Raw genomic sequence first — 20,812 nt, forward strand, 5'->3', positions numbered from 1 at the left:
TTCCTCTTCCCGGCATAAAACCAAACTGACCTCTGGCCACCTGCACCTCCAGCCTGTCTCTTATTCAGAATCCTTTCCCAAACCTTCACTGTGTGTGATAGCAGTTTAATTCCACGATAATTCCCACACTCTTGTACATCTTTCTTCTTGAAGATGGGTACCAACACACCCTCCCTCTACTCATCTGGTATCTCTTCCTGCTCTTCTATCTTGCACATTAAATTCCACAACAAATCCACTCCCGCTTTTCCCAGGGCCCTTCACGCCTCCACCGGGATCTCACTGGTCCAGTTGCCTTGTTGTTTTCATTCTTTTAAGTGCTCTCACCACTTCTGCTCTCTTTACATCTCTTAAGACCTAAGTATGGTATTCCATAATCCTGATGATCCCGTGGGCTCTCCTCATTTAGTAGTCCCTCAAAATACTCCTTCCATCTCTCTTGTACCTTCATCTCATCGATTAGCACCACACCATTTACATCCTTCATCTGCTTCACATGATTTACATCCTTTGTAGACTTGTTCCTAATCCTTGCTATCCTGTATATTCTCTTCTCTCCTTCAGGTGTTTCCAGTTCCTCATACATATCACGACAAGCCTCAGCCTTAGCCACTGCCACTGCTTTCCGTGCTAACTTCTTTGCACTTCTATACACCATCTTGTTCCCCCACGATCTGCTTTGCTCCCACTGCTTCTTTGTTTCCTTTTTCCTTTTTAGTGCATTCTTAACGTCTTCTATCCACCACTATTCTTCTCTAGTTGTACGTCGCTTTCCCGGTGTTTATCCAAGTACTTCTCTGGCCACTCCTCTCACGGTTTCTGCATTCTCCTTCCACCAGTCTTGAACTCCCTCTATATTTACGCTCACTCTATCTAGTACCTTAGTCTTGAACTCTTGTCTCTTCGCTTCCTCCATCAGCGCCGTCCATCGAATCCTCTTCTCATACCTCCTCCTTCCTTTTCTTGGTCTTTTTAGCCACACATCCATCACTAGCAGCCGATGTTGTTGTGCTACGTGATCACCTGGTATAACTTTACAGTCTTTTATCTCTATCAAATTTGATCTTCTGTACATAAGGTAGTCTATCTGGGTAGAATTTCCTTCACTCTTATACGTGATGATATGCTCTTCCCTCTTGCAGTGGAAAGTATTAGCAATTGCCAGGTCAAAGGAAATGGCCAGATCCAGTATCCGTTCACCGTCTGCATTTACATTTCCAAGCCCATGGCCTCCATGTATCCTCTCAATTCCTTCATTATCTGCCCCAACATGTCCATTCAGATCCGCACCCAGCACCACTCTCTCCTCCACAGCAATTCTCTCCATCTCACTTCTAGCTTTCTCCAGAACTCTTCCTTTTCTTCATCTGTTGATCCTGTCTGTGGTGCATATACATTAACCACATTTATTATACATGCCTCATATGTTAACCTTACTGTTGTCAACCGATCTCCTCCTCTCGTCACTTCAGTCACATATTCTTTCATTTCCTGCGACATCACTACTCCAACTCCATTCCTTTCCTCTGTAGTTGCACTACTATAATAAAGTTTGTATCCATCTAATTCCTTCGCCTTGTTACCCTTCCACCTGGTCTCCTGCACACACAGTATGCTCACCCTCCTCATCTTCATCAGCTCCAACACCTCTTTTCCTCGACCTGTCAAGGTCCCAACATTCAGTGCTGCCACCCTCAGGGCAACAGGAGCTCGCTTCTTTAGCCGCTCTCGCTCATGGCGCGGTAGCCCTTGCACATTCGCAGAGGTCGGGCTATGCCTCTGTGCGTCGCTTATAACGGGGTACGCCCCGTTATATATAGATAGATAGATATAGATATAGATAGATAGAAAGATTGATAGACAGATATGTGAGAGAGGACGCTGTGAGCTGGGAGCAAGGCAGTGAAGTGGCATTGGACAGGGCGACGTAGAGGGGATTTGTTTGTGGCCATCATTTACGGGTTTGAGGCGTATGGCAATATATATATATATATATATATATATATATATATATATATATATATATATATATATATATATATATATATATATATATATGAATGAAGTAGGAAATCTAAAGAATATATTATAAGAAGGCTTGGCGAGTGGCGAACCGGGAGGTTTTAGGAGTGGAAGGGGATATGTGGATCAAATATTCGCAATGAGATATACAGTAGAAAAAGCTCGTGAAAAGGACTGTAAGCTATCAATGGAATTTATGAATATAGAAGTAGTATGCGGCAAAGTCAATAGGGAGAGTTTACGGAAGGTTTTGCCTATGTATGATGTAAAGAGAAAGCTACTGAATGCTGCAGGGAACTTTTAAGATCGTCGTGAAGCTTGTGTATCTGTAGGTGGCTGTCTGAGCGAGGAATTTAACATCATTAGACCAAGACTAGGATGTGCAATGTACCCATGGCTGTTCAGAATAGATATGGGTGGGGTTATAACAAAGGTAAAAACTGCAGTGATGGGAAGAGGAATGAGAACAGTAATTAATGGTGAATGGTGGGGTATTTCAGATATGATGTATGCTGATCAAACTGTGCTACTGACTAAACATGAAGAGGGGATTTTGCAGATGAGTAATTAGTTTTGCTAGTATCAATCAGTGTTATGCGTTGAAAGTAAATATGGTAAAATATAATGTGATGACTGCTGAGAGGAAAGTTTACTCCCAATGTCATGTTCTGGTGAAAGAAGACATATTAGAAATGATAGAAGAAATTATGTTCGTGGGTGCAATGGCAGAAAACGAGAGGAATATTTGCAAAGGAACTGAAAAGAAGAGTAGCAGGGAAAAGAAAGTGGTAAGTGCTGTGAAGGCCTTGATAAGAAACAGAAGTCTGACTATGGGCTGTACTATAAGGCCGACCATGAGCGTCTGATGTTCCTTTCTTTCTTACCATAAACTTGCAGTTGACGCCAGGCGTTTGTCACTTGGTTATGGTGTAAAACAGTACTGGAACTTGATAGAAGGATGAACGCCATAGATACGAATAAATCTAGATGCCGCATCGCCCATTCTTCAGTACAGCGGCAATGAGTTTGCAAGGCCGCCATCTTGGAACGGTCAAGCGTGTAATAGTGCCGCTTATTTTAGAGTGAATTCAGACTGAGAATGAATGCTGTGGTTGTTGTTGTGGTGGTGGTGGTTGTGGTGGTGGTGGTGGTTGTGGTGGTGGTGGTGGTTGTTGTGGTGGTGGTGGTGGTGGTTGTGGTGGTGGTGGTGGTTGTGGTGATGGTGGTGGTTGTTGTGGTGGTGCTTGTTGTCGTCGTTGTTATTGTTGTGGCTGTAGTGGCTGTTGTTGTTGTTGTTGTGATGGTGGTGCTGGTTGTGATGGTCGTGGTTGTTGTTGTTGTTGTTGTTGTGGATGTAGTAGTAGTAGTTGTTGTTGTTGTTGTTGCTGTTGTTGTTGTTGTTGTGGTGGTGGTGGTGGTGTTGGTGGTTGTGGTGGTTGTTGCTGTGGTTGTTGTTGTTGTGGTGGTGGTGGTTGCGATGGTTGATGCTGTGGTTGTTGTTGTTGTAATAGTGGTGGTGGTGGTGGTGGTGGTTGCTGTGATGGTGGCGGTGGTTGTTGTTGTGGTGGTGGTTGTTGTGGTGGTGGTTGTTGTGATGGTGGTGATGGTTGTTGTTGTTTTGGTGGTGGTGGTTATTGTTATGGTTGTGGTTGTTATGGTGGTGTGATGGTTGTTATGGTGGTGGCTGTTGTTGTGGTGGTACATCCTCTTTTGGGGGACAGGGAAGTACCTGAGGGGCACCTGCATAACCAGACAGATATGCCGCTAGTGCTATCGGTGCCGCCATAGATATATTCCGACGATTTTTACACCCCAAAGCAGCACAGTGTTGTGGCGTTTCTAGGTAAACAGTGGTCAGCTTTGCCCACTGTTGGGAAAACAGCGACGTCTGCCTTGACCGTTCCAAGATGGTGGCCGCGCAGACGCATCGAAAGTGGTGTCATGCGGCATCCAGGTTTATTTATATCTATGATAAAGGCCACTAGAGACCCCACTTTTATGTAATAATTTAAATATTCATAAATACGATAGCTGTTTATTCTCATTTATAAAAATTAAATAATTCAGGAATAAAGTTTTCCTCGGCAAGCTAAAATATATGAGAAATATTGGGCTGTTCAGGTAATTTTATTTCAGTAAACGGATACGAGTAAACAAAACTTTAGAAGTGGTGAGGTGGCGACGTGGCGCATAATATTTGGAGTTATGAAAACATATTTTACTCCGAAGTGAAGTTCAGACTATCAGTGTAATTTCTCAACAGGTTTTTGAAACGGCAACAGTTTTAAAGTTTAAGTGTTAGCCAGCTCAGTGCTGTACAATAGTTAGCACATTTGAGGGCAAGCCAGTAAGCTTCTGCCTTTAGTCAACGACAATCCTTATGTGAAGCTTGGCATGGAAATACCATAAAATATTTTTTTTTGTTAATGGAGGGCTTCATGAAGTATACTGTATAGGTTTCAGTTTAAGAATATAATTGATTCACGCAGCAGCTGTGTGTCACAGTGCTTTGATGGGTAGAATAATACATTTCTCTCTCTCTCTCTCTCTCTCTCTCTCTCTCTCTGTCAGATTAAAATAAGTATATAACGTATAAGAGGAGTATACAATGTTAAATTATATGGCAGAAATTACAGGTATCAGAACAAGGACAGTTTTCGTGAAAGGTTAGTTAGGTTTGCATTTTTCTCCAGCTTTTAGTGTTCCCATGTACTGTAAGTTACAGTAATGGGTAAAAAAGTAAGTACTGTTCATAAATTTTTCATCACTACCAACAAATAAATACAACTACTTAAGTTCTTTATTGAAATATTTACTTTGCTTTTCACCAAAAGAAATTAATAAGCTGATTTAGGTAAGATAAAGTTATGTAAATTTACCATAGGTCAGTGTGAATTAATTAGTTAGGATGCTGGCTAAAATATTTACCTATTTAAATCAAGCACTCAGAGTTGAGCATATGTGTGTTAGCTCTATTACAAAGTTTTAAAGGAAAACAATACAGATTATTTCATGAAGTTCACAGACACACACACACACACACACACACACACACACACACACACACGCAAAATCCTGAGTCGTCTTTCTATTCCAAGAGTTTTTCTGACCTGTAAATGGATGCAGGCTAAAGGAAAAGGCCAGAACTATGTACTGTACATATAATAAATACTGTATTGAATTCCATGGCAGTGACAGTTACTGTAATGGAGGAGTAGATGGGTGTAGGAAAGGCAAGAAAAATTGGTGTAGGTGAGTGGGTTATACAAAAGCATGAGAGGATCAGTGAGAAACAGGAAATACTGTAATGAGATAAATATTTAGTGAAGGAGACCAACATCAAACATATGGACAGTTTAGGAGAAAGCAAAGAAAACAGAACGGTAAGCAATCTGAAAATGAATAAAAAAAGAACTGGATGAAAGGACTGTAGAGGTAAAATTATTTCTGGGAAATGAGGTAAGGCTTATCTAGCAGACTGGGATAGAAAAAGATACATTACACGAAGTAACTTAAGAAATCACTGCATACTGCTTGAAGGGAAGGGCAATAATCAAGGATGTAAGTATCAGAGGAGTATACTTAATGATGCAACTTGGAAATTTATTAGTAATAACTGGGACAGGGAAGATGGCAGTGATGTTGGAGAACAAAAGCTTTAGTCATATATATAGGAACTAAATGAACAACTGTGATGGTACACACATCTGATAACCTATATTTTCCAACATGGTCTACTGGTCATACCTGAATGATAGGTGTGGAAACATTTTGCTGGAAATATTAGAGTGTTATTGCATCCCTCATGTGTTGGTGCCGCAATTAATGCAACCTTTCCACCAACTCTGTAAAGAAGCAAAACAGCTTGCATGCTAAAAACAATTCTGTAATATCTCTGTATTTACATCTTGCGATATCAATTTAGAAACAGGATATACTGCTACATGAGTTACTGTGCACATAATCAGCATATACTGCTGTATAGTTCCTGACCGGAGAGGCAGGAAACATACCATTGAAGCCTATAAAGTATCCAATCATACATTCACTTCGCTTGAATAAATTCAGGTCTAGATATCTTCAACAATTGCTTCACCTAAATATGGCATAAGGAGGCTAAACCTTAATTATATGCTTCGCATATACTATACAGTATACCGTATCTTGCACGTAAATGCAACCTCTTTATGCGTTCTGCCATCAATTTTTACCAATTCTCACGTATACATCATGTTTCCTACTTTAACAATAATTGCTTAGAATGGGTTAGCGAAGTGTCTGATTCATTAAACTGAAGAAATATTCAAAATTCGAGGGCTAGTAGCACTCATGCAGAGTAATCTTGCCCAATCTAGCGACTGTCACGTCATTCAAACACCTGAATTCGGTTTAGCCAAGGCTGATGGTCAAGATTTTTTATAGTAAGGATGATTGTCGCTCAGGAACGTCTAACGGCTAAACGGCTACCGCATGAACTCTCGATTTTTATAGTACGGACCTCTGACACCTGCAAGAGGATTACATTATAGTCTGTTTGAAAGATCTGTGCACCTGAAATGTATGGGGCGAGGGGGGTGAGTTTGATTCGCGGCTGCTAATTGGCCGCCGATGATGTCACTGAAATAAATGCAGGCATGTATTGTAGTGCAACATACGGACATTGGTGTACACCGTGGGTGAATGCAGTGCAACATGCGGACATGGGCGTTCACCGTGAGTGGGTAAATTACTTCAAACATCACTCATTGTTTTATAAAACTTTATAATCAACTTTTTATTTGATAAACGTAAACATTTTAAGCTAATTTTGTCCTACTTAGCTTCGGTAATTATTCCATACTTAAACTGGCTGCTTATATTGAAGGCAATTTAAAAATATGAATATATAGACCAATATGTTAAAATATGAAGAGCTGAAGCTTTACATTACCGGCGGCCAATCAGTAGCCACGAATCAAACACACCCTACTTGCCCCATACATCTCAGCTGCACAGGTCAATCATATACCCAAATTAACGTATGGGTGTGAAATTCGGGTGAGACATGAAAACAGTAAGTCGAGAGTCAGAGTAGTGGAGATGAGGTTCTTGGGAAATGTGTGAAATGCGGAGGAATAATGTGATTTGTGAACCATTAGGAATCAGGAAATTCGTGGACAGCAGAGTTGAAGACAGTGTGCTTATATGGACGTTTAGAATGGATGGATATAAATATGGTGGTGAAAAGCAGATATGTGAGAGAGTTTGAAGATGGGAGGAGGCGTGAAAGGCCAAGAAGAGGTGGATAGATATGGTAAACGAGAGTTTGAGAAAGAGGGAAAAAGAGGCCAGGGAAATGATAAGGAGGCGATTTGGCTGTATGAATTTCGTACGGAGGGGTCAATGACTAGGGCTTGGCACCTCATTCTAAGTTCAGAATCGTCTGATTGAAGCTACGTTTGGAAAAGTCAACCTATCATATGGAGGCAGGCTTTCTGAGCTTAATAATTATGATGAATGAATAGGTGTGGCCCATTTAATCGGGTCATTGTCTTTCTGTCTTTCTGCACCACACCTCACCCTACCTGCAGGAGGGAATAAGGGCGAGATGATGATTGTATATGACGGGAGACATATCCACAGGGGGGGCCTCCCGGCACCAGGCGGAAAAATATTTTTTTGTCAGATAACACTATTCTGCCCCTTCCCCTATCGGCCACGCTAGCACAAGACCCCCCCCCCCCTAGAGCACTTGAGAATGGCTGAAAATCCCGTAAAAAAATAAGTACTCAAATCAACCCATATATTCCAAGCAGTTTTCTGGATTATTTTTTTTTTATTCAAGCGAGATTCCCTGAACGTGGCACCTCTCATACTGTGTGTGTGTGTATATATATATATATATATATATATATATATATATATATATATATATATATATATATATATATTTATAATAGTTTACTGTAAATATAACATTTATTAATGTAATTCCTAACTTTGAGAGATGATGTGTGTGTGTGTGTGTGTGTGTGTGTGTGTGTGTGTGTGTGTGTGTGTGTGTGTGTGTGTGTGTGTGTGTGTGTGTGTGTGTGTGTGTGCGCGCGCCTAATAGCAAACTTCGATTGCATTTAAGTAATATTAATTAGCAATGCTTTCACTTTTTGATCAAATCCCCTCACATCAAGTAAACAGCACAAGATGTCTATAGATTAGTCAAGGGGTACCACCCTAGCCCAGCAGACCATTAACAGTGCCCGCCTAACTACGAGGCCATATCGCCAGTACAGACAAAAGTATAAATGAAAAGGCCGGACGAGCATCCCTGGTTGCAACTGAGCTGACGGTCATTCGGCCTGGAAATTATTCATAATGCTTGATTGACTCCGAGTACGAACCAGTTTTATCGTTTTCCGGATCTGTGAACTGTAAGTGACGTTGGAAAATGCTGACCATCCCTGTTCAGTGAAAGGCACACACAAGAAAAACTCATGGGGTACAAAATTATGAGAGACTTTACTCGGCAGCATTGGTTGGCACAATTACTTTCGTCGATTTCATTCACCAAGCTCCGTCACACATTTCATCGTATAAAGCTCAGTAAGTGATTGCAACAAGTTTTTCCGAAAAAAAAAAGAAAATCGAACTTCTGCTTATAGAAATAAAGGACTGCATTAAAGTCATTGTGCAAATATTGATTTTTCTTTTTGTTTTATGCTGACAGCACCACGTGAGGGGACTTGATTATGTATATTACATGCTTTGAAAAACTCATTTAATATACATCTAAAAAGGCAGCCCTTATATAATTCCTCGGTGGCTGGTGACACAATTTATGTCCACTTTCCGGATTGATCATATAAGTAATCCAATATACTAAGTGATTAGTAATGAATTACAGGACGATTGAGAAGAATCAACAAGACTGCCAACATTCTCAAGGGAATGCAATATGGTCTCCACATAGCTACATACACTGATATGCCTCTTTGCTAATTACCAAACACAGGACCTCAAAATATGCTTATTTGTATTGTCTGACGTTTGACACCATAAATCTCTTTAATATGACTTAAAAAAGAACTGCCTGGGGCTATTGGCCCAAGGAAAAAGTATAACAAGTTTAAAGCGAGGCGGACCGGTATAGAAAGAAAAGAATGGCGCCGGGTCGAAATAGAGTTTGGAAGAAAGAAAAATAAAAAGGAAATACAGTAGGTCTACCCACTTTGGTGTGGATTTATAATCACGCTAACCCGCAGAGTTAAGAAATGGGCTGCGGAAAGGAATACACAGACAAGATTGGTTTCTGGCTTTGGAACATGATTCAGTAACTGGAAACGTTCATGAGACATTATCCCGTTGCTCCCCACCAAGTGAATCAGTACCTGTTTTCCCTCAAAATCCCTCATTGACTTATCTCACCACTTAGCGGACGTTTTATTGCTGTTCGTGCTCTGACCTCTCATGCTTGTCTATCACACCACCTAGATACTTGACGGCACCCACGTTCTATAATTGCTGTCCGTTCAGCCTCACTACACATACAGTGACACTAAAAAACAACAGCTTTACTCACTGTCATAAGCACTTTCAATTTTTTTTTTCCACACACACTTCCAGTCCCACCCACTAAGCGCTGCAACTTCCATTCGTCTCCCCTGTCCACGACAAATATCATCAGCAAACAACAACACAGGCAATTTCCACGCCCTCTCCCTATTGATTAGAGACACCTCAGCATCCACTGCCTACCATGGATTGCTTTAACAACACCATATATGCACACACACACACACACACACACACACACACACACACACACACACACACACACACTCATTCCCTCTTCCTCTCACTCTTCTTCCCTCACACTCTCCCTCCCTTATACTCCCTTACCCTCACCCTCATCCTCTCCCTAACCCTCACTCTCACCCTCTGTCTGTCTGTCTGTCTGTCTGTCTGTCTGTATCTCTCTCTCTCTCTCTCTCTCTCTCTCTCTCTCTCTCTCTCTCTCTCTCTCTCTCTCTCTCTCTCTCTCTCTCTCTCTCTCTCTCTCTCTCTCTCTCTCTCTCTCTCTCTCTCTCTCTCTCAGAGCAATCACTAGATTCCTTTTATTGCCAGGCCTCCGCGTAGTAGTTTCCAGGCTTCTACCAGTCTTTAAAGAATGGATACCAGACCTCACTCCATGCTTCTCTGTATATTATTCCATCTTAGTCCCTATTAATTCGTTGCCCTTATTTACCTGCTGCCACACTTTCTCAAGACTCATCTACCCTCATGGCTAAGCATACCTCCTTACACTTTCAAACTCACTGATGTATAGTTGTCAGCTTCCTTTCCCTCCTTATGACTCTACGATATAAGCGCACTCTCATTTGGCCAGTTACCTTAATTGACATCTTTATGAATCACAATATTCTTATTATATCGAAGCTACGGACTAGACAGACGTTTCCTTGAAGCTTAATGGTGAGTTTTCATTATCATGTCATAACAAATTCTCTCCTCCATACGTTCATATGGGCACAAGCATACCAGCATGGGTTCGAGTTTAGAGCACCAGTGCAGTTCTGTGAAGCTGCAGAGATTCCTTGGTTTGGTGATGTCCTGGGTAAATATCCTGGCAGCGGCACCCCAGCACGGGCCTGGTCCGGTGGTGACCCAGGGATAATATCCTGGCAACAGAAGCCAGACACTGAGATGTAACCCGACAAGAGCACTTTAGTTCTGGTGGTTCCCCCGGTGTTGATATCCCAAGAGCAGCACCCCAGCACTGGTCCGTCACGTTGGTTTACCAGGCATGAAATCTTGGCAGCAGCTTCCAAACAAATATGATACTGTGATGCTCCATGTATAGTATCCTTGCAACAGCACCCCGACACCGGCCTGGCCCAGTGGAGTCTCTAAACGATTACTTGGACAGCAGAATGTCAGGTCTTTTAATGTCCCGAGATTCTATACATGCAGGTGGAGTCCAACACCGGTGTCTTGCAACGGAACCCCAGCACCGGCCCTACCCAATAGTGCCCCTAGAATGCTGTCCTGGGAACAGTACCCCAGTACCCGGTAAGTTTGATGATGCCATAGGAATTATACCCTGGCATTAGGACCTCAGCAACGTCCGGGCCAAATATTGCAATAAGGATGATACTCTGACAGTAGAGCCCCAGAACTGTTGGTGCCTAGAGGTTGATATGCTGGCAATATCATCCTAATACAGGCCTGGTTTTGTGAAGCCCAAGTTTTAATTCCAGGCAGCAGCACCTTTGCACTAATGGTGTTCGGTGGATGATATATTGGCTGATTTCCAGGGCTCGTTCTCTAAATGCAAGGCCGGCTCAGCCAAGAGGAACACTTTTCATCTGATACCTACTGTAACTCTGAACCTGTCTGTTATGGTTCCACCTGACTAGTATAGCTGTAGTGATCACTGGTTTATACATACTGTTACATAATAGCAAGCCATTATTCCTACTGAAGAGTTATCTGTGTTCCAAAACCAGTAATCATGTCGAAAATGTTAACTAAATAGTATTGTCTGGCATTGTAAAGGCTAAAATTTAAAAAGGATATGAGTCCTGCATGGTGAAGACGCAAAGTGGTCGTTGTGGTTTGGCTGTGGTGTGCACATGGCAGGAAAAACTTGTCCAGTCCACCCAGCCAGAGGTGCTCCAATTACCAGACGGCACCTGCCTGCACCATTACACCACCACGTGGCCAAGGTTATTAGAATGGCCGTTGGTGTGTGTGTGTGTGTGTGTGTGTGTGTGTGTGTGTGTGTGTGTTGCTTTGAAAAAAGCACTAGATATACGAGTTTGTGTGGGAGCGAATGAGTGCATATGTATATTAAGGTATACATTTAAAGCAATTGTGCATGTTACTGTGTATGACAGCGTGCGGATGTGTATGGGATTATGTGTAGGTACATGTGTGTGTGTGTGTGTGTGTGTGTGTGTGTGTGTGTGTGTGTGTGTGTGTGTGTGTGTGTGTGTGTGTGTGTGCTTGCCCCAAAAGGTCCCAGGTGCAGACCCCGCTCGCATCCCGACTGATATCAGTTATTATAGTCGTCGCGAAGCTTGGGGGAAAAAGGAATTAACGTGCGGATCTGCTTGATTAGGTCCGTCACATCCCGAAAAATTATCAATCAATTAGCGTATTTTTTTTTTCAGTGTTAATTAGTTTACCAGGTGCAACACTGGAAATTCGGGAAGCAGTGAGTGAGTGAAAGACGAGAGGAGACACATCGTGATTGACAGCTAAAAAAAAGTTACACGTCATACACACACACACACACACACACACACACACACACACACACACACACACACACATATATATATATATATATATATATATATATATATATATATATATATATATGCATACAGAAAGACAAACATACACAAGTGATCTTTCAAATGAACAGACTCAAATGTAACAGACATTCCAGGGTAACACTTATGTAACAGTCTCTCAAATGAAAATCGAAGCAGAAAACAGTGGAAAAGAATGCCAGGAGAGGCTGACAGCAAAACAGATGACTGCGATAAAAACACAAATGAAGACCATAAAATACACCCATGAAGGCAGTAAAAACGCTTAGGTGAAGGAGCTAAAATACCATATATGACGGCGATAAGACTCACAGATGGAGGGTACTAACACATATGGAGGAAGGCAGTGAGAAGACAGATGGTGATAGAAACAGATTGTGGTGATAACAGGGCATGTAGCTTAAGAAGATAAATAGATAATATAGATAAATAGATAAGTGATACAAATACGCAGATTAAGTCGTTTAGCACGTAGATGAAGGTGATGGCTATACATAAGTTGAAATGATGAGACACACCGAAAAAACAAAAAAATCGATATACAAAGTAACAATGAGGCGTCCAGATACAGAGGGAATAAAAACTCACAGATGCAGAAGCAAAATAAAACAAGAAGCGGTGCCATGACACAGCAAATCCATCCCCGGCAGTCACTGTAGTGCTGACGTATAAACACAATAGGGTCTCTAGTCAAGCATGTCACACCAAATTTGGACTAAATCTGGTGAAAATTGGCGATTTTATGCCCATTTGAAATTTTTGGCCCGACCCACCTGACATTGACCCCCCTACGGCTAACTGGGGGGTAATCCCCCCCCCTCCGATATAATGATGCATGTTATCGGATGCAGATTTGAGAGATGTGCCTTTAGATTTTGGTTTCATGTCGATATGATGAGTTTGAAAGGAGTTAGGACGAAAAAAAAATGTTTTCCAGTATTTTTTTATTTTTTTACATTTTTTAAGTCTACAGCATGGGCTTTGGCCCAGCTTGGCCCAAAATTTAATCAGGTTTTCAGGTCATAGCCCATCATCCTTGTATTTTTAGTCAAAATCGCACCTGTAGTTATAGTTGGATGAGGAGGAAGTGGAAAATGTGAGTACGCTTAAGTACTTGGCCAGTGTGATGTGTAAGGATGGAAGTTTGGAGGGTGAAGTGCTTGAAAGGGTACAACAAGGAAGAAAGGTTGCTGGTTCCTTGAAAGTAGTGATAAGAAACAGGGAAGTGAGCATGGATGTGAAAAAGTCACTACATGACAGTATTGTGATACCAGCTCTAACGTATGGAAGTGAAGCTTGGACCATGTTGGAGGGACACAAGTCAAAAGTGAGAGCAGTGGAAATAAGTTATTTGAGAGGAGCATGTGGAGTCACATGGAGAGATAGACTGACAAATGAGGATGTGAAGGAGCGTTGTGGTGTGGATGTGGATGTGATAGGAAGCGTTAGAAGAAACACATTGAGGTGGTTTGGCCATGTGGAGAGGATGGAGAGTGAGAGACTGACGAGGAGAGTGTATGTGAGTGAGATGGAGGGGGAGAGAGGGAGGGGTTGGCCGAGGATGAGATGGAGGGATGGAGTGGGGAGGTATCTGAGAGAGGGGGTGTGAGCTGGGAGCAGGGCAGTGAAATGACGGGGGACAGGGCGACATGGAGGCGATTTGTTTGTGCCCACCCTGTATATGATTTAGGCGTCTGGCAATAGTTAGATAATTTTAGCGTAAAGTTGTTAACAGACAGACAGACAAACAAACAGACAAACCGAGTGGAAACAATACCCGTCCTCGGGCCCCTCCCGGGCGGGGACGGGTAACAAACGGACACAGAAACAGAAACGAAAGCGAAATAAAAGTCAATAACAAAGAGTAACAGTAAAAATACACAGCCACATACAAAGGAACTGTACAACCATCAGGCCAAGCAAAGACTTAAAACATAGAGCATGGGGCTGTCTGAAGCTCATTCACTCTTGCGACGATGAGAATCTTATATGTTTTATCCTTGTTACTGCCAAGCCATTGTGTTGGGCTACTGAGTGGTCTCGGTCATACATGAGTAAAAAAAAAAAGTCTTCGTTATCTATCTGACGACGATATTTAGCCATTTTATTTTTGATGCCACCAAATAATTTCCTTCAGTCTTAGGAGTTCTCACCGTCTGGGGATTACTGTAGACATGAAGGAATATCTCAGTAAACAATGCAATACACATCCTTCGAGGCATTCACAGGCACATAACACACAGGTCTAATAGGTACACACCAGAGAATAAAGATAAATCACGGCAGAGAGCAGTTTAAAGAGACATTAAAACCGAGTCAAGGAGCATGAAGAGGAACACCCCACATTTACGAGCTCAAAAAGGTCGTGAGTAGTAGACGAATGAGACTGGAAGAGGAAGATAAAGTGGCATGATGTAAGCCTTAAATTTCCATCTCGTCTCCTCACTTGGAGGGCGGGTGGCTCAGGATTCCAGTTTTTTGTCTCGTAAATGGCCGTAGCGGAGGACCACAGCGGAATGGGAACTTCTCACTCAGCCTCCCCACCTCCTTCGTCTTCCAGGCTGGTTGTATCCGATCTATGGAGAAACGGGCTGAATTGCAGGAATGTATCTTGAGACACTTTAAGATCTCAGTGAAGATACAATAACTTTCTTCTGTTACTGATACAACAAAGATTTTTGAACATGATATTATAAGGTACTAAGAGGTTGTAAAACACGTTATTCTATCAGAAGACCTATATGTTTCTGGCACAGTGTTATGGTGAAACATTAGGCATGTACTATACACACGGTACTGAATGATGAGAACCGAGGTTTTTAAATGTAACGGTATATTCTAAAGCTCTCTGAAAAAAATGCTACTACAAATCTTAGTAAAATTTTAGGCAAAGGCAGACAGAATTCCACTGCATTTTTACAGGACACCGACATCCTCTGAATATCTCATATTTTGCAAGTTATGAAACCTCTGTCATGTCTAACTCGAGGCACAAATACAAGCTAAACATGTAGCTGGATATAATGTACTTTGTTTTTCATTTTGACTACCGACAACTGATTTCTACATGTTCAGGAAAAAATCTAGATGCACTAAAAACGTTAAAAACTTTCACGAGTAACATACTGGCCAGGAATAAAGAGCTTAATATATTATGCCAACTTGCAACGAACTGTTACACGCAGCTGATAAAAACTCAGTGTAATAAAATGTTTAAAACAGTGTAGAATGGAGGTGGGGCAGAGGAGGTCACGTCGGGGTGATGCTGGCATATATTTCCCAGAAGGATCTTCTCGTTTTACCAGACTATTCGCGGGTGTTTGTACGTGCCGCCAGCTTGAAAGCGGCTCGGAGAGGATTTTGCAGGGAAAATCCTCCACCAGCAGACCTGCGGCCACGGAAGGGCACGCACCACCACCGCCATCACCACCACCACAGCCACACTCAGGGGCGTAATCTCCACAGCTTTGGAGACACTCTACCACCTCTTCCTTAGCAGTCTATTCTGTATCAGGTACGTTAATATATTCTTGCATGTTATTTAGAACACCTAAGATGAACTTCCCACCCATACATACTATGATAAGGTGTATAACCAGGTCATACATCGCCTCCAGAAAGAAAACGTTTGGTTCAAAGCCAGTAATTGCAAATATGTATCTCTTCATTCAAATTTCATGGAAAGGCAATTTATGTAGATGTCCTGGCCGGAATATTTCGTCCCCAACTTTCTTCTGCTGCCCACTCCAGCCTGGGGGATGGGGAACTGTCGGTCCTCCGGTCGTTGGAGGTTGGTTTTAATGCTATTCTTAAAGGCTAAAAATTAAGGTGTACAAATTCCCCTGCAAAGGGGAATTCCCTCGTGGTTGAGGACCATTACTGCATGCACAGAGCTTCACTGAATATTTATAGTTAGTACTCCAAAAACACGCACCTTATAACAGTTACCTGTATCTACACATACTGTATACTGCATGTACAGTATATCTCTTATCTTTACAGGATGTAAAATTCAGTTAATGTCATAATATTTGCTAAAGTAAAAAAGTACCAGTGCATAATTAAACAAGCAACCCTAAGTTCAACAGCGGGAATAAGCGACGGTTCCTAAGGAAAATCGCATTGTTAAGCTCAGTATACAAACAACTTCCATGACCTTTATGTCTACAAGGTCTTCAATACAGGTGTGCATTAGGATAAGTTATAGTGTCGCAAATAAATCGTTGTTCCGTTTCGTACATATGTCAAAGCAAGAAAACAGTTAACCTCTTGAATCCAGTAATGCCTTTCTTATTTATCATTGGTATCTCCAAACGATTTTATATAACATAGGGAAGAACTTCTGCACTGAATAGGTTAATGAGAGATATATCTAACTCTCCAGTCTGAAAGATCTTCGAAGCTGAAAAAAATCGCCGTAAATAGCAGAAAGAGACTTTTTTTTTTTTTTGTCACAGGACTGTGAGGGTTGATAGGTAACATCTACTGTCTTTTGCTTCAAGACAACGCCAGTTACACTGAATGCAGTTAATATCTACAAATAAAGGAAAAAAAATCCCAAATGTTGGCTCAGCGAGAAACTAAGGATTACAAATCACGCCTCCAACTCACCGGATTTTTTCACACATCTATGAATGCGAACCTAAACTGATAGTATCGTATCCGTCGTCCTGTCAAACTCAGGGGATTCGCAGCACGATGGTGTTCGGCGATGTGGGAGTCGACAAGCCAGTATTAACTAACACTCTCACTGCGATTACCTTTTTCTGTAATACCTTCTTGCTATCATCAGGTCATACTTTGAGCTGCATGGGTTAAATAAAACCTTCATCAACTCCCCAAATATGAAAGGCTTTTCTGAAAGTGAATAAAAGCGTCTGAATGGTGAATTCAGCAACGAAGGGGTCGAACAACTGATGCTGCATCCATCATTGCGATGCTTTACTTCTGTATTCTGTCCTTTATTTTATTATTGCTATCTCCAGATAATTTTATATCGATCAGAGAGGGATTTGATAATATAGCCTACATTAACCTGTCAAATGCGAGTTTTTTTTTTTTTTTTTTTTCGGCGTTCGAGTCTGGAGGTCGAGTGGTTAGAGATATCATCTGAAGTTCGGTAGTTTTTTTTTTTTGTGTGTCCGACTCTGGGCAAAGGCTTCACAGCCTGCTCCCAACACCCAGCATTCCTCCTACATACCATACACCTCTACATGTCACCACTTCGGCGCTAACACCCACCGTCCATACTTAATACATGCTAGGGCTGTCTCATACAGGACTGGTGTCTTGGTATTAGCGAGTGTATTTTTACGACATGTCGGCGGATCTTCTAGTAGATAAGTAAAGCCTGTTTTTACTAAATTCAGTTATTTACTAAATTCAGTTATTTAAGAGGAGCCTCTGGAGTCACATGGAGAGACAGGCTGACGAATGAGGATATAAAGGAGCGTTGTGGTGTTGATGTGGATGTGATAGGAAGCGTTATGAGGAACACACTGAGGTGGTTTGGCCATGTGGAGAGGATGGAGGGTGAAAGACTGACGAAGAGTGTATGTGAGTGAGGTGGAGGGGGAAAGAGGGAGGGGGAGGCCGAGGATGAGATGGAGAGATGGGGTGGAGAAGTATATGAGAGAGGGGGGTGTGAGTTGGGAGCAGGGGAGTGAAATGGCGGGGGACAGGGCGACTTGGAGGCCATTTGTTTGTGGCCACCCCAAACGGGATTGAGGCGTCTGGCAATAGATAGATAGATAGATCCTTAAACTGTTCCCTTCCCCAGCGGGGATTTGAACCTGGGTCAGCTGGGTCAGGTGGGACTGCAGGCCACCTCTCTACCAACTGAGCTACCGCCTTCCCCTATAAAAGTACCGTATATCTAAGATAAAAATTGTATGTTGTCTACGATTGGGCAAATATGAATTGGAGCAGATGGGAGACGTGGAAGGTGTGTGTAGGATATTTACAGAAGAAATATGTGCAGCATGTGATGTGGTGTGTGGAAGGAAGAGAAGATGGAGGGGGTTGCAAGGAACAGCATGGTGGACTGAAGAGGTGAGACAGGCTGTGGCACAAAAGAAGAAAGCATACAATGAATGGATGAGAAATAGGGGCGTGGAAGAAGTTGAGAGGCGGAAGAGAGAGTTATATGTAGAAAGAAAGAGAGAGGTGAAAAGATTAGTAAGAGAGAGTAAGAAGAGAGTGGACGAGGAATTTGGAAGGAATTTGAGTGTAAAGTGGAGGGACTGTAAGAAAATGTTCTGGAAAGAGGTGAAAAGAGTAAGACAGGGTGGAAGTGAAGTTAGCAGGGGAGTGAAAGATAAAAATGGTAGATTACTAGTGGAGAAGGGAGAAAAAGTTAGCAGATGGAGAGAACACTTTAAGGAATTGCTGAACATAGAGGATGGAAGTAATGCGAGTATAAGTGGCTGGGGAATGGCTGGGAGAAGGAGGGAGGTGAGAAGACAGGAAGAAATCAGTAGGGTAGAAGTTGTGGAAGCAATGAAGAAAGTTAAATCAGGGAAAGCCCCAGGAATTGATGGAGTGTGTGGTGAAATGCTGAAGCATGGGGGAGAGATAGTAGTAGAATGGATGTGGAAGATGTGCAGATTGGCCTGGGAGGAAGGTAGAGTCCCGGAGGATTGGAAGTCAGGTATAATTATCCCCTTGTACAAAGGAAAAGGGGAAAAAGAAGTGTGTGGTAATCATACGGGCATTTGTCTTCTTAGTATAATAGGAAAAGTGTATGGTAGGATACTTATTGACAGAGTTAGAGAAAGAACAGAGAAATTAGTTGGAAAAGAACAGGGAGGCTTTAGAAAGGGAAGAGGTTGTGTAGATTAGATATTCATTCTTAGATATTTAGTGGAAAAGTTTCTAGAGAAGGGAAAGAAGTTGTATGCGGCTTTCATGGATTTGGAGAAAGCATATGACAGGGTGGATAGACAAGGATTGTGGAAAGTGTTAAGAATATATGGAGTAGATGAGAAGTTGTTGAATGCTGTGAAGAGTATGTACGATGGTGCGAAGGCAGCAGTGAGTGTAGATGGTGAACTAAGTGAATTTTTCTCTTTGAAAGTTGGGTTGAAACATGGATGTGTCATGTCCCCATGATTGTTCAATCTGTACATGGACGGGGTAATAAAAGAGGTACAAGGTAGGGTATTGGATGTTGGAGTGGCACTGGTGAGAGAGGATACTGTTTGAAAACTCCCTGTACTGTTGTTTGCAGATGATACTGTGTTGTTGAGTGAAGACGAAGGGGAGTTGCAAGGCTTGGTGGATGAGTTTGGGAGAGTGTGTAAGAAACGGAATCTAAAGGTGAATGTAGGGAATAGTAAAGTGATGGTCTTTGAGAGAGGTGAAGTCCGTGAATGTACAGCGAGGTTGGATGGTGAGGAATTGGAAAATGTGAGTACGTTTAAGTACTTGGGTAGTGTAATAAGTAAGGATGGAGGTTTGGAGGGTGAAGTGCTTGAAAGGGTACAGCAGGGAAGAAAGGTTGCTGGTTCCTTGAAAGCAGTAATAAGGAACAGGGAAGTGAGCATGGAAGTGAAGCTTGGACGTTGTTGGAAGGACACAAGTCAAGAGTGAGAGCAGTGGAAATGAGTTATTTAAGAGGAGCCTGTGGAGTCACATGGAGAGACAGGCTGATGAATGAGAATATAAAGGAGCTTTGTGGTGTTGATGTGGATGTGATAGGAAGCGTTATGAGGAACACACTGAGGAGGTTTGGCCATGTGGAGAGGATGGAGGGTGAAAGACTGACGAAGAGAGTGTATGTGAGTGAGGTGGAGGGGGGAAGAGGGAGGGGGAGGCCGAGGATGAGATGGAGGGATGGGGTGGAGAGGTATATGAGAGAGGGGGGTGTGAGTTGGGAGCAGGGCAGTGAAATGGCGGGGGCCAGGGCGACTTGGAGGCGATTTGTTTGTGGCCACCCCAAACGGGATTGAGGAGTCTGGCAATATATATATATATATATATATATATATATATATATATATATATATATATATATATATATATATATACAGTATATAGATAGATAGATATATCATCATCATCATCATCATCATCATCATTATCATCATCATCATCAGCCATAACTAGTCCACTGCTGAACAAAGGCCTTCCCCAACCTTTTCTACGAATTCCATGACTGAGCCAATCTTTGCCATGTTTTCCCTGCAAATTTCTTTATCTCATCTCTTCATCTCCCGTCTGGCCTTTTTTCTGCTACGCTTGCATTCTCTTGGTATCCAGTTCGTCAGCCTCTTACTCCATCGGTTATCACTTATTCTTGCTATATGGCCTGCCCACCTCCATTTCTGTTCTTTTAAAACTTCTATAATATCTTTGACTTTAGTTTGCTCTCTCACCCAAGTTGATCTTTTCCTATCTCTTAAAGATATTCCCAACATTGACCTTTCCACTGCTCTCTGAGAACGGATTAATTTATTTTCCAGTGATTTTGTCAGTTT

The 20,812-nt window shown here is 42.1% G+C and overlaps 2 protein-coding genes across 2 annotated transcripts; both read right to left on the reverse strand.

Annotated features, from left to right (window-relative positions):
- Nucleotides 1–313: 313 nt before the first annotated feature.
- On the reverse strand, nt 314–658 carry LOC145414643 (uncharacterized). The gene has a single exon (XM_080284164.1). The coding sequence runs from the start codon at nt 656–658 to the stop codon at nt 314–316; it is 345 nt and encodes a 114-aa protein (XP_080140290.1).
- Nucleotides 659–781: 123 nt separating this feature from the next.
- On the reverse strand, nt 782–1,327 carry LOC145414644 (protein CFDP2-like). Its single transcript, XM_080284165.1, has one exon. It carries the CDS (start codon nt 1,325–1,327, stop codon nt 782–784), a length of 546 nt encoding a protein of 181 aa, XP_080140291.1.
- Nucleotides 1,328–20,812: the final 19,485 nt, after the last annotated feature.

Source organism: Coenobita brevimanus, chromosome 100, assembly GCF_032717465.1.
Source record: "Coenobita brevimanus isolate Jiangsu-jjx chromosome 100, ASM3271746v2, whole genome shotgun sequence".
Taxonomy (NCBI): Eukaryota; Metazoa; Arthropoda; class Malacostraca; order Decapoda; family Coenobitidae; genus Coenobita; species Coenobita brevimanus.